Source organism: Aplidium turbinatum, chromosome 1 (genome assembly GCF_918807975.1).
Source record: "Aplidium turbinatum chromosome 1, kaAplTurb1.1, whole genome shotgun sequence".
Taxonomy (NCBI): Eukaryota; Metazoa; Chordata; class Ascidiacea; order Aplousobranchia; family Polyclinidae; genus Aplidium; species Aplidium turbinatum.
Window position 1 is genome coordinate 27,129,215 of NC_137472.1, and position 15,252 is coordinate 27,144,466.

General features: G+C 37.5%; 2 protein-coding genes across 4 annotated transcripts in view; one reads left to right on the forward strand and one right to left on the reverse strand.

Annotated features, from left to right (window-relative positions):
• The window catches only part of LOC145772047 (laccase-like), a 56,167-nt gene that overhangs the window by 10,917 nt on the left and 29,998 nt on the right, over positions 1-15,252 (forward strand). For all 3 annotated transcript variants that reach the window (XM_082583866.1, XM_082583858.1, XM_082583874.1), the window contains exons 4-5: positions 10,794-10,937; positions 11,574-11,788. In XM_082583866.1, the coding sequence (XP_082439992.1) occupies positions 10,794-10,937; positions 11,574-11,788 (359 nt within the window). The remainder of the gene's footprint in view (positions 1-10,793; positions 10,938-11,573; positions 11,789-15,252) is intronic.
• LOC145772068 (putative monocarboxylate transporter 5) overlaps positions 1-15,252 on the reverse strand; it is a 72,979-nt gene that overhangs the window by 5,414 nt on the left and 52,313 nt on the right. The window lies entirely within an intron of this gene.

Genomic DNA, 15,252 nt, shown 5'->3' on the forward strand with positions numbered 1-15,252 from the left:
TAAAAAATTAACAACGTGGACACCACGAGAAACCAAAAGAAAGAAAGGAAAACCAAAAGTAAGATGGAGGGACGACATTGACAAACAATGCGATACAACCAATTGGTACCAACTAGCACATAATCATGTAAATTGGCATGAAAAGGGAAAGGCTTACGCTGTGCAGTGGGCTCTCACAGGCTGAAAATGATGATGATGATGATTATGTGAATGGCCACAGGTTTGATGATTTAAGTTCCATTCTATGTTAGAGTTAGACAAGCTACTGATCTGTTGAACAAACAGCAACTACATGACATTGACAGTTAGCTATCTCTGTTTAATGGATTCAAACAAGCAGTTAGTTTTCACAAAGCATTAGTATTGTAGATGCTGCAGCAAAATGAGTTATTGAGGCAGTACAAAGAGTCAAAGATTAATACATTAAATTATAAGTCACAAACCTATAAGTATTTTAAGATGGTGACTTTTCTCGCTTTTGCAGTTGCAAAGCCGTGAATAATATTGTCAAGCATTTAACCCTTTTCCCATGAATCAGTTTCTTATTTATAGTGGGCCGAACTTTGCTAGTCCTAAACCAGCGATTCCCAACCTTTTTGGGCTTACGGCACCCTACTGAAGAGGAAAACATTTTGCGACACCCCATGGCATACAAACGATTTTTCACCTTGCATCAGATTTTTCATTTGCAGAAGATCATTGAAACCAACTTGAACTGTTTCATACCAAAGACTTTTGTCTGTGGTACAACAAAATGGATTCTTTACCAAAGCTTTGTAATACGTAGTAATAAAATTAATGGTATTGATGCCTTCTCTGCTTGACTCACAGCTCTGATGTATCGTGGAGAAAAGTGAGCAAGTTCTCTTGTTGTGCCTTTGGGAAAGGCCTTTGGTAATAACAACATTAGAAACCAACTTTGGTAATAACAACGTTCCCCGCCCCGATAGCTCAATTGGTTTGCGCGTCACTTCTGGAACGAAGAAGCTTCAAGCGGCGCTGGTTCGACTCTCAGGGTGTGCGCTTGAGCAACGCACGTTAAGGACTGCTCTCCATTCAGCGGCACCTAGTGGATGGAATAGTTCCCCGGCAACAAGACTTCAACAATCGGAAACTTCAAACGCCTAGACTAGAACATCACAAGCACAGGGCGAAAGAGAAAATTGAAAAAAGAAAAACCATTGGGCGAAGATGAGAGAATTGAAAGTAGAAGAGAAAATTGAAAAAAGAAAACTATTCTCTTTCGCCCTGTGCTTGTGATGTTCTAGTGACTAGTCTTTTCCGTCAATCTCGGTGACCGGGCCGCAACTTTCCAAAAGGTACCATTAAAAAATCCCCTTTGAAGTTTGTTTGGTAATTACAGAAGAAAAAAGAGCAATAGCAGGGGTGGGAATCAAACCCACATCAATGAAATGACTAGCCTATCACCGCGGTAGACACTTTTACGTATTGCACTGCCCGAAAAGGTAACCGCAACCATGCGTGACATACGACATCGCTGACGTTGGTAGCGCTATCATGCGTGACATGACTCAACACGTGATTAACTGGTCGTCTTTATCGAAAGATTTTGATACAAAGAAATTTAACTGCATGCATCGCCACAACCAACGTTGCCTAATGGTTAGGGCAGAGGAGTAATAATTTCGATTGCATGGGTTCGATTCCCACCCTCTGCTAATACTATTTTTTCTTCTTCAACTGAACTGAGTGCAAGAAGAATCGTAGTGACTGCAAACAATGGAGTTTATGAGAAAAGTTGTGACTAAAACACCAGTAATGTCATATACGATACGCATGGTTGCGGTTGCCTCTTCGGGCAGTGCAATACGTAAAAGTGCCTACCTATCACCGCCCTAACCCTCTACACCAATTCAGCCGATGCAAAACGGATGACTTAATTTAACTATGATTTGCGTTTTTCTTTTGTTTTCAAAGGGGATTTTTTAATGGTACCTTTTGGAAAGTTGCGACCGGGCCTGCGTCAGTGATTCAAAGCCTCTACAACTATGCGAAACTGCCAGGATTAAGCTCTGCAAGAAGCTTTCCCAGTCCGAGGATAAAAGTTCAATCAATCAAACATAATAATAAAAACAGCTTTTTTACTTGGAGATTGAATGCCACTTTGAAACGGCATTTTTAAAAAAGTGAATTTTTTTTTATTTTGATGCCTGAAACTTCATATAGTCACCCTGAAACTGCTCTTCCATTAGCAGACAAAAAGGATAAAAACGTTTCCATGCACAGCATTCACCGACTGAATGAACTACATTCGACAATCAGCACAACTTGTAGTGCATGTGACATAAAAAAAACTACAACAATGAATTTGTGACCACGATACGTATAAGGTAGCCTCAGGGATATCTACAACTACGGGATTGCTAACTAGAAAATATCTATGACAGGAGCGGGCCGACGTCAAAATCACCACATTGTGAAGATACGATGCAATCAGGAGGCACTCAGTCAGTGGCGTAGCCAGGAATTTTGAAAGGGGGGGGGTTGACGGCCGGCGGGCGAAGCCCGACGTTGTCTTCGCGAAAGGCGACACCCAGCGGCGGGGGGTCTGGGGGAACTCCCCCAGAAAAATTACTTTGAATTTGGTGCGTTCTGAGAGCATTTTCAACAAAAATGTTGGTATAAATATTCCTGTAAAATGGTGCTGTCCAGTGGCATAGCAAAAGGATAAGATCATGTTTTCTTGGGCATTTTTCGGTAATAAAGCTAAGTCTCTATGTTTTTTCCTTGTTAATTCCTGGCTGAGATATTTGAATGTTTGGTATTGGCAAAACTCGCTCTTGTGACGTCACACGCGTGCCAAAGGGGGGGTTGCAACCCCCTAAACCCCCTTTGGCAACGCCACTGCACTCAGTCATCTATGTACAAGTACAAAAGTGTACCATGTAACTAACCGTATATTTATGGAATATTCAACTTGCGTCGGCATGTAGCCATCAGGCTAAAGAAAGCTCTACCACAAACGTTAATTATGAATACGGTAAGCAATAAGAGAAAACAAAATGGGTATGCATCGTAACAGGAGTCATAAATTCAAATTAAAACGTGTGCAGTAGATATGAAGCAATAAAACAGATAGTTTTCTTTTAGTTACACAAAATAAAGCATAAAAATACTACCTTAAAACACAATAGAGCAGTGGCATGGTTGGAATAGCGAATACAGTAAAGACGTATAATAACCAAGCACACACAGACACGGAATGGCCCGTTTCGGTGAGTCCGATCCCTTAACGGGGGATTTTTTCAATTTTTTTTTTTAATTATTGGGTACCATAACCTAATTATCATTGCCGTTTTAGGGTTAGAGGTTAGGGGTTAGAGGTTAGGAACTCACCGAATCAGACTCACCGAATCGGACTCACCGAATAGTAGCAGACCCCACAGACATTAGTGCCAAAATAAGCGTTGACAGTGACTAGCTCGTCTGCAGACTACTGATAACCGAGGAGCCTGAAAGGTGTGATAATATTGCGTAAATTCCAACTTTCATGAGCCAAACACCTGAAAGCATTCTCGCTAATGTGGATATAATGCTAGCTAAGCAAGAGCCGAAAAAGTACCGGCATCGACTGAAATCAGCTTTGAAAAGTACTTCAGTACTCCATACTTGGCTCAAAATGTATTGTTGGTACCAGTAGCGGTATTGGAAAAGTACTTCCCACCTTTAATCGCAATGAATTATAACATTATGCACAAATAATACTGGATAGAAGTCTGGTGACAATCATACGCATTATACATATAGTGTGAAAAAAATGAAAAATACAAGTTCAATACAAATGACATGTGAAGATATGTAAGCATATTTCCTACAACTTAAAATTAGCTGCTACTAGAAGCTTTTGATGTTAGTTTTCTGATTTTATCAACAGTTGGTTGACTGTTAAAACGTTTAAGCTGATTTTTTGAAAAACAATTAAAAGCACATTGCACAATTAAGTCAAAATTACAATGCCCAGTAGAACATTTTGTATTTAGTAAACTAACAAGAATCTTTGATGAGCATAGCATCTTTTCGATTGCATCAACAAAGGCACGCTGATGACTGTTTAAAGATAAAAACTTTCTCATCATAGAAGGATCATTAATGATGGCCTGATAACACTGAGCAGCCAGTACAGTTGTCCCAAAGCAAAATTCAGACGGTTCACATAAACCTCCTCGGTTAGCCATTTCAGGTTAGCCAACAGATGCTTATGCTCATTTGGGATGGAGCTCTTCAAATCAGGCTCATCATCTCCCTTTATTAGCAACTCCTTGCAAGCACAGCACTTCGTGCGGCGTACAATGCTGCGTGCAATGTATCCGCTGACATAGTAGGCAATAGCAGCATCCGATTCTGACATATCCTCTAATACAATACCAAGAAAAAAGTCTGCAAGCCAAACTTGCTCTTCATTAACTTCACTACCATCGTCATCATTAGAAAAAATGTCAGAAATTCTTGAGGCTGCCAACAGAGTTTGCTGCTGTAGCAAACTTAAGCAACGTATTTTCTTTTCAGCCAAAAGCAGCTGCTTGACGGAAATAAAGAAATTGCCGCCATTGACCTGTATACAAAAAATGAAACTCAATATATGTAACGCATTAAAAGCAACACCAGCGAATCCTTAGCAAACCATACAGTGATCTCCAATAATACTAGTACAGAATAATATAAACTGACCTGCCTATACCAGCCAAAGCGGCCTTCAATGGGATCCGACATAACCTTGCCTGAAAGCAGATAATCAAAACCATGATTGGTTTGAAGGTAGGTGGCAAGTTCAACTACTGCTCCCATGGACTGAATGCAAGCTGTGAATGTCTCGTTGGAAAGCCCAGCCGTTCCACAAACACGCCATTCTTCAAAAATTTTTGTTGCTTCTTTCAAAAAAAGCAACCCAACATGATTTGTCTCATGGCTGATGCTTAATGGAATGAACATAGGATCTCTTTTCTTCTCTCCTGAACAAAGTACCAAAATTTTATAGGGTTATACATAGGCTCAGCTTATCTGCACTATAGTGCTTGTTTCTTTGACCTCCATAGACTGTACATACCTTTAAAACAAGTTTTAACAGACATAACTTTCCAAATGTTGGTGACAAAATTGATATATCGAGCAGTTTCTGAAAATGCTGAACAAGCTGTGCTGTAATGTTCCAAGCCACGAACAGTTGATTCATTGAAAACACCTGCATGCCAAAAAATAACTAGTCAATAGTCACACAAAAATACTAGTAAAGCATTGGCATGAACACAAACACACACCTTGCACATGAATACATAAAATTTATTACCAGCTATATAGCTATAGCTTGAACATAACAAATTTACGCTATGCTGATGATACTGTTCTGTTGGCTGAATCACAAGAAGATCTTCAAGAAATAGTGGACAATGTTAACTCAATTGCCAATTGGTAAAGAATTTAATATGAAAATTAACGCTAAAAAGACCAAATCAATGATAATCTCAAAATCATCAGACACTCCAGTACTCCAAATTATAATTGACAATGAAATTATACAAAAAGTAAAATCTTTTTCCTATCTTGGACATTTAATAACTGAAGATGGGAGGTGTGACCATGGAATTTTGAGACGGATAGAAATTGCAAGAACTACATTTGGAAAAATGAAAAAATATTTTAACCAATCAACGTTTAAAATTACCAATTCGTCTCAGGATCTTAAAATGCTATATCTGGTCAACCCTATTATACAATTTGCACTTGATTACATGTTCTTCAAGTTTTTGAAGAAGTTACATTGAATGCATTTTCTACCAAGTTGTACATTTGTACAATAATGCATTTATAAGAACACTAACCAAACACCTACTGAGAGCATGTAGTGGAGATGTCCGTGAAATGCTGCTTGGATTTAATGAGGATTTCTTCAGTTTGTGAGCAACCTTTAATGCCATGTCTTCTTCCATAGCATACAGGCGAGACAAATGATGAAATTCTGCAATACATGACTGACCAAGCAGGTGCTCATGGCCAGTACAAGGGAGATGCATCCTTTTCCTTTTTACAAAATTGTTGTAAATATTCTTCAGGTTATGAGTAAAATCAAAAAATAAAAACAGTTTTTCCTCTTTTCTCAATGGATGCTCTATGCTGTGCGAAAGCTTTCCACCACACAGATCAACAAACAATTTCCTATAAAACAAAAAGTACAGCTTAAAGTGGTGAAAATGGTATATACAGCAATAGATGTCACCTTGTTTTTAAACAATGTTTATAAAAAGTTGCAAAAGCAACAGGCAAAAATTTGAGTTTTTATTTCATTGAGATCTAAGAGACTATCGAGCATATGAGAATGAAAGCATAATAAAATATTTTATTTAAACAATTATATGAACAGCTTACGCAGTAAGTACCCAAACAAACTACCGGTACTATGATGTAATTAGAAAAATGTTATCTTACCTGTTACAGACATGATTGTCTGCAGATACAGCAACTACAAAAAAGATATCATTGAGTGCAAGCATCACACGTTCAAACCAACTCTTCAACAAATTAGTGTCAAGTTTTTCTACAGGAATGAGACAAACAACATCTTTGTACTTTCCACTTATTGATTGGACCATAAATGTCAATACAGTTTTTGCAGGCTGACCTTCTTCAGTTAAACCAATGAAAGAGCCACTAGTATATTCAACACGCTGAGCAGTATACACTTCGTCCATCATTAAAACGACAATTCGTTCCCGTTGAGATAATTCAGATGTTCGTAATCTTAAATATTCCAAATCCAGTTTTGCAAAGTCAACAGTCATTCCAGTAGAAAGCTGACGAAGACGGCTTCGACAAGGCAATACAAAAAAATTTCGTAGTTTTTTATAAAGGGATGAACTGGTCAGTTGCTATAAAAATGCAGTAGTGATAGTATTGGTGGGATAGCGACGAGCATTTTTTGGTACTTGGAGTAAAGATATTTGTTCTACAATAAATTTTAATAAAGGCACACATGTGTTTTCATTGCAAATGGTCAAATCTATGGATGCACAATTGCACATTGCTCTAGACATGATGCAGCTAACTCCAACAAATGAGTATGACTTATACTATCAAATGACTTGCTGCATAGTGATTTACATAATGCCAGTAAATTTGTAAGCTCAGAAATGGTTGCTAAACATTGAGAAGGGAAGAGATGTTTATAAACTATGTGAGGCAGGACTGCAGAACACACATATGCTTGAACTTCCAAAGCATCAGTAACAATAACAGAGGATAGAAGTTTGGGTGCAAATGTGAAGTCTTCAGAAATGGCAATATAATGAAACTGGATATTTGATTCTTTGAAAATAACGACATAACCACTTGGTAATACTTCATTCTGAATATTTGTCTTAAATGAAGCAAAATTTTTGATCACCTCTTGTTGGAACAGATTTTGATTTTGTTGTTCAATGACAGAATTTTCTTTTTTCAACCTGGCAGATGCAGATGATGCAGTTTTGCGAGGCACAGAACTTGCCTTTGTCAGATACTGGGGTAAAGCCAAAAAAACATGAGGAACTGCAACAGATTTTAATCGCTTTCTTTGCAATGTACTTGAACCCCGTACTTCCATTCGATCAATTCTTATATCACAAGAATCCTTTACAAAGTCATTCTCATGAAAATGCAGGGAACATACTCTGGATGACTCTGTGACAATCCAATCTTTCCTCGGAATTACTTTTATCCATTTTTGTTTTAGCTCATGTTCTTTAGGAAACCTATATAAAGCAATTTTCTCTTTACTGTCATTCGTTTTATAACCAGTTTTACAACCTGGTACACAACATTTATACACCATCTTTCAGTTTACATTAAATACAGATAGAAACTTAACACTGCAATTTAGCTGAAAGCAATATACATGGATCGATAATGGTACAAGCAGTGTAAATATTTTTAAGGTAGGCTGTCATGAAATATTTTTACTGGCTACCGGTAATTTTAGTAAAGTGACAGTTTCACTTTACTGGTGACTGCCACACAAAATTCTTGAAGTCTAGTTTAACCAGGCCTACTCCAGAAGCTGAACTGGCCTTTCCTGTCTGCTCATTCATAAAAACAAGTGATACCTACTGCCATGAATCAAACTTGTGATCAGGTCAGCACCTTCAGTGAAACTTGCCTAGCCACTTGATTATCAACGTACCGTAGCTGGTGAGAATCAGCAACAATGTTGGTACTGGTAAGCCTAATAACCCCATAGTGTGAGCATGTACTGATGCAACCTGCCATCAACTTAGCAGAGTAGCCTACGGCTAGTACATGCAGGGCAGGCATAGGATTGTTGTAGTAGTAGGCTACGGTACCATACAAAAAGTTAATGGCATTTAATGCCGCATAAAAGACGAGGGGGAAGTCCATTTGCATTGTCAGATTACAAAAATAGATGTTTCTATATAGTTATAAATAGCCTAAACTCAAGTTTTTAAAAATTTTGACTAGTTAGCAGGAAAGTTTATATCCTAACTTGCATATATTGCTTCTGCTGAACCCCTAGCCTAGCACACCATTTTAGTAGCCAGCCAATCTAAGCAAAGAAACACTACAAAGCTTTACATTTACTCCCTTTACTTAAATCATAACCAAGAAACAAAACTAATTCTGCAGTGACAATCTAATAAGCACAGAGTTATGAATTCTCTGGTCAGCACACTGCAAACTTGCAAAGGAATTGTGGAAACACTTCAAAGTTCAAAAATACCGTCGGCCCGCTTATGACAAAATTGCTGAGTCATTAAACGTGAGTTAGCAATCCCGTAGTTGTAGATATCCCTGGGTAGCCTATAATCAAAAGTGGAAAAAACTAACTGGAAAAGGTGATCTGGTCCTACTATGACACTTCCTCAAATGAGCGATAAGGTAGCCTATATTATACAACCATACATCGTATACGGTAGGCCATGGCCACCTGGAGATGCGGCCTGATTTGTCACATTTTGCAGATTTTGAATACAGCTACTGCTAGTGTTTGACTGACATTTTCTGAGATTTTTTTACTATTTGCTGTCTCCTAATGATATAAAATCTTATTGTTGCCTTGGGGAAGGAGTAGAAAATGAGAAAAAGTAACTTGAAAACGCTAAATCAGACTGTTATTGAAAAATTAACAGTCTGACTAAAATCTTCGAAATCATTTTTTCTTTGTTTTTTAACATCTGAGGATGTTAAAACCTATTGTGGCATCTGGGAAAAACAGCACAGAATGGGTAAAAATATAATTTTTAGAAAAGTTTATTTAAACATTCGCAAAAAGTTAACAAAATCTGGAAATTTCTGCAAAATGTGACAAATCAGGCCGTATCTTTAGGTGGCCATGGGTAGGCCCAAGACAGAAAATGGCCGGACAGAAATGTAACGAAAACAATCGTGCATGAAAACTTCATCAGTAACATTGATCTTAGCAATCCGTTTGAAGATGGATGAAAAATGAATATGAGAAACAGTTCGCGGCACCCCAGAGTATTGCAAATGGCACCCCGGTTGAGAACCACGGCCTAAACCTTCAACTAGTTAAGCTTTTAGGATAATCCGGCACTGTTTAAATCTTAAGGGGATACTAAAGGAAAAACCTGACTTGGCGATTGTGCACGTTCTTTGTGTTTAACATGCTACCATAAAAAGATTTTCAATTAAATTTTGCCCCATTGCGGTCTGATCAGCATTCCGCGCGTGCTTTTGTCAGAGCTTTCAAAACGGAAATGGGCGTGAGCAGAGAAGCGTGCGACTGTACAGTCTACGTCACTATGGACTAGCAATTAGCTGACCGAGCAATAGTCGTTACTGCGGGCGATTTAACTGTAGGCTATGTATGTATGTACATCAAAACATCAGATTTCAACATCAAAATATCAGACAGTTTGCTCAAAACATCAGGCAGTTTGCTCAAAACATCAGATCTGATGTTAAAACATCAGATGTGGTAATGTGGCTTTGTTACATGCATTGCTGTCGATAGTGACGTATTCTCGAGCAGTATTTCCACTTTTTGGTCATTTTGAAAAAATTAAAAATAAATGAAACATTGGACTTTGGGCCTTGCCAGTGCCATTGAAAACTTTTTTTTTTCGGTAATTTTTTTTGAAATGTATTCTTGAATGTTCAGTTTACGCATTTTAGTGCTCAATTCCTGTTAGAAAATTTCATTTAGTATGCCTTTAATGGGGTGCATATGACGACGGTGTGCAATAATATGAGCTGCTGTGAACATGGATGTTCTGCTTACAACTTTACTATGTGGTATCAACGGCTACTTTATCACCCTGTCGCGGTACCAAGCAATTTTAAGGTGCAGACAGGTGAAAGGAGTTGTACTGCCTCTTATTTCACATTTGTAGAGGTCCCGGATATTACAATCATTAAAAAGGTTGTTTAGAACCACAGGTTTCCACTGTCAGAATTTAGCTTCCCACAAAGTAGCGTTTCAAGTGAAACGAATGGTTTGGAGATTTTGCTGTTAACTTTCAAGTCGGTGTATGAAAAAAAACCCGGATGCTTAAGATATTTAAAGCTTTGGGCTACACGAAATCTCTCAATTTATACGTATACAAGTTAGTGCAAACTAAACTGTTAAAATTATGATATTTAAGACATTCTAAAATAAAATGTAACTGTTAAAAATCAGCTATGGCAAACTGGAACAACAATATTAAAGGTTTTGTGAGCCTCAAAGTTTTATAGCTTTTTCAATATTACATAATTGACCTATCAGGAAACAAACTTCTCCACACGTACTAATCCGAAAAAACAGTGAAATTATTAATTGTCAACAGACACCACAAGACAACGTCTTTGTAGATGTTCCAGATCCAAAAACTGGCGAAACAGAGTATCAATATATTTATGAGATTGACGAAGAGAATTCTCCGGGAACATACTGGTATCACGCTCATTTGCACGGCTCTACTATGTTCCAGGTTATAAACAGCAGCTCGACTAAGCTATTAGTGAAGTTTGTAGTGTTAAAACCTTACAGAAACCACGTAATAGTTTAGCATTAAGTAAACAAATTTCTAGCATTACACGGTTGTCCTTCTCGTATAGGCTACTTATTGTATAGTAGGCTAAATTATGCATTCATTTTTAAACGCAAGTTCAACCAATCGTTGAGAAGGAGCGATCTTCCTGTCGTCAGCACTACCTGACTACTCACTATAGAATAGCGAGCATTGTTTTTCGCTGATTATACCGGTGTAGCCTCCACACTAGCCATCAAGACTTTTTCCAAAAACATGTGTTTCTCGGCAGTCGAGTGTAGCAAGAACTCAGCGATAGACACATGTTCTTTGTGGAAAGAAAACAACTAAACTAACTGTCGCCAATAAGGATATGCACAGTTGAGAAGGAGCAATCTTCCTGGCGTCAACACTACCTGACTACTCATCATAGAACAGCAAGCATTGTGTTTCGCTAACCATACCGGTGTAGCCTCCACACTGTCTAGCCATCAAGACTTTTCCCAAAAACATGTGTTTCTCGCTGTCTATCGCTGAGTTCTTGCTACACTCGACTGCCGAGAAACACAGTTCAACCAATCGTTACATGTTTGGCAGGTGCACAGCGGTCTAGCTGGGCTTATCATTGTGGAAGATCCAACCGTCGGAGTTATGAAAATGCCACAACATTTGGCCGATATTTCTTGTCCTGATAACTGCCAGCATGATCATTCTTTTATCTTCCAACCTATCCTGCAGTATTATGATGTTGATAACTTTGGACGTGGTTTTCTGGCATTGCAATCGGCCATTGAAGATAATGAACTTTTCAGGTGGTTTTGTTCTGGTACATTTTTAGAAAAACTGTCTTTCAATATTGTTGCATCTGTGGTGCATGGAGTAGAAACAAATCTTCGTCAAATGACCGTACTTCTACTTGCGGAGGGCTCGAAAGAGTATGTTATGAGCAAACAAACGAAGCTGTACCGCAATATAATGTAACAACGAACAATCCTATATTCACGCCCTGCAGCGCAGCACGTGGTGAATAATAATGACTAAGGAAAGTTTTTTTGTGACCTGAAACAACGGTCCCCAATATTTTTTCTCTCACGGACCGGATTTAAAATGAAAATAGTCTTACGGACCGGCCATAGGAAAAATGAAGTTTGACATCATTTTAGGCTGCGTATCGGACTAATTGTTTTATATCGGTTTAAACACACTTTTTAAGCAAAATCCGTAAAGAAAATAGACAATGCAAAAGTTGAGGTCGGAAAAGGAAACTTTTTTAGCAGTTCGTTTGGAAGGAATGCTCTCCAGAAAATTTTGAGTAATATTGATTGACCGCTTTTTGTGCATTTCTGAGCGCAATAAAAAAAATTTTAATCAAAACGCACACCTTGCAAGCTATATGACCAATATTATCAAATTAAAACTGGCTTTCTTGAGCAGTTTGACTGATATTTTGATTTAAAATAAAGTTGAAGCTACGTTTTAAATATTTTTTCTTTTACGTCTACAGAAGGTATAACATTTGTATAACATTGCGAGGGCTTTCAGTAAAATTTTAGAAATCCATCTAAGGAGCCCCAATATTAACCTTTCGTAGCCTATATAGGAACATTTCATCTCATACTTGAAACAAACAAGAAAATTTTGCAAAACTAGAAATCTTACGTGTTTTTTATTTTGAAAAGATGTAGGCTATGTGACCCTCCTTGGAATTGCTACTGCGTTGATAGATATGTAATAATTAAAATGAAGTATTGATTTCTACGTATTTACAACATGGCTGCAATTGTTTTCACTGTAATCAGTTTATTTTATGTCTAAGGACATACTTAACCATGGCCAGAGATGGGCAAGATCACCAGTTTTGGTAATCCTCCAAGAATAATATGTGATCTTGAAGATCCAGATCAGATCACTAAAACAACGTAATCTTGAAGATCAAGATTACTTTCAAGATCACTTTTAGTGTGCTTAAAAAAATGAAGTTTTTGATCAACAATATTGCAAAAAAACAAGTTTTACTAGAAGCAACCTGGTTAAAGGTAATTAACATTGTTACTGTTGCTTTTAACTACGGTACTCGATCGCTGGCCTAAGAACTGTAATAAGTTAGTGACTGTTGCTATTAGGCCTATCAATCGTTGTCGTAGTTTGCGTAGATTCGCAACGTCACACCCAAGGCTGAGAGTAATGTAACACTGAAAAGTCACAAAATTTGCAATTAGTATTATATATTAGTATTTATGCAATTAGTATCATTTAAAAATAAAAACACCTTTGAACTTTCATTTTTCACTAAACGACGCCATTTTGGACGTGTGTTCTTGCGACCCGGTAGTAACCTTTTTCGCGACTCGGTGTTTCGGGATCCCTGACCTAAAAAATCGAAAAGTATGACTTTATTTTTCAAGCATCACATTTATGCTAATTTCTGCAATTAACAACTGGCATTCCAGTTTTACATGTATTTTGAACAATAACATATTCGAACAACGAACAAAACACTTCTTTGACTTCAAAATCACCACAAAAATTCAAAGGTCTAATCTCTAAGTCTACTGCATTGCTTTTTAGCCATTAAAACAACTATTCACACTTTTTTTTATTTCGAAAAAATTTCATACGCACAAACCAACCATATAGTTACTTTGCAGCTATTTGTTTTCCTTACTGAATAACAATAGCAAGGTTTATGCATAAAATCTTGCAATCAAGCCGATTTTTAATCGATAGCATGTTGCAATGGACTGATCTGAATTCAACTCTGATTTACTTCACCCGCTACTGCTCTAAGCAAGTAGGTCTCAGACACTTAAGAAACGTGAAATAAAACAACAAAAACAAAAATCATTAACTTATAGGATACATCAGGGGAATTGGCATTTTTTTTATTCAACCATCCAAGTATATTCATAACTCGTTTGCTATTGAATATTTCTGAAAATTTCAGACCAGTTGGCACAACATCTTGCTCCATGCCTCCGGCATTGGGTCATCAAGTGTCTAATTAAGAAGACCATTTATTTTTCTCGTTTGCCTATCAACCAGTGCACTAAACCTCTTGGGATTTTGCACAAGAACTTTAGCGCTTAGATAGCTAGGTCTTTTTAAACGCTTTTTTCTAATGTAAACTTGAGCAAGTAGCATACTTCTAAATTATAAACCATAAAAACGGAACCAAAAAGCAAAACTGGCTCATAAACCCACGACTGCTGAACTTTTACCGCGATTTTGAATCAAAACTACCCCAATTTCGTAGAAAAACCTTGGAACTGGCAACACTAAGTGTATAACGAAGCCAATCTCATGAAAATACTGAATTTAGATGAGGGATCAGACACACGGCTATTGCTTTCAATGCAGCTTATTTGCTTATCTGAATCATCGAAGTATATCTGAATTATTGCACATAACGAAACGTACAAATCATCGACATTGTTCATTCGCTAAATCCACACAACGTTTGTCATCCGCATTACAATTTTTTTTATCCGCACCATCCCACGGGCTGGAAAGCACTGGTTTAATGCATCTAGTCAATACACATTCAAGTATTATCATTTAGTATGCAATGTTTGCGTCTGCAAAATTTCTGTTTGGACGAAGCATTGATTTCAAAAGGTTAAATGCTCCGTTGATGCTGAAGTAGGCTGGCATAGAAGATTAATTCTGATATGACTGAATGGTCTGACCTACTATGGCTACTGTAAGTGTTTATAGCAGGATTTTTTAAACTTTTGGGACTCCTCCCCCCCTTGACGTCACTTGTAAAACTTTGAACCTCTTTTCTAGTTTAAGTTATAAATCAAAATACTTAAAGTTGATATTTTTGGATTTTTTAAAACAAACAAAGTTTATTTTCTATCATACACATCAAAGATTAAGTGGAACACAATCTACTTATCCTCGCATTAATGGGAAGAATGCAGCAGCTTTTGTGAAGCCAACAGTTTAATTCGTTGCTTAGTTGAAGACAATGCACATCGCAGGCTAGGTTTCCAGTTAAGTTTGTTCCCAGCTTGAAAGCCACTTTCATGATGATGATTACGTAATATAACGTGGAAAGTAACCGCTCACACATCTTTTGGCCAACCTTTAAAATAATGTGTGTTTCATTTTTTCTTGGCTTCAACCGCACCGCAGTATAGTATATAACTTTGTAAATTTTATTTTGTATGTTATTCGCTCTGGTCTGAAGATCCGCATTGTCATGGTGCGCGAAACGTCAGTAAAACAATAAATTAACCTGTTTGTCGTTGGTTTTACTTTCACTTTCATCAGA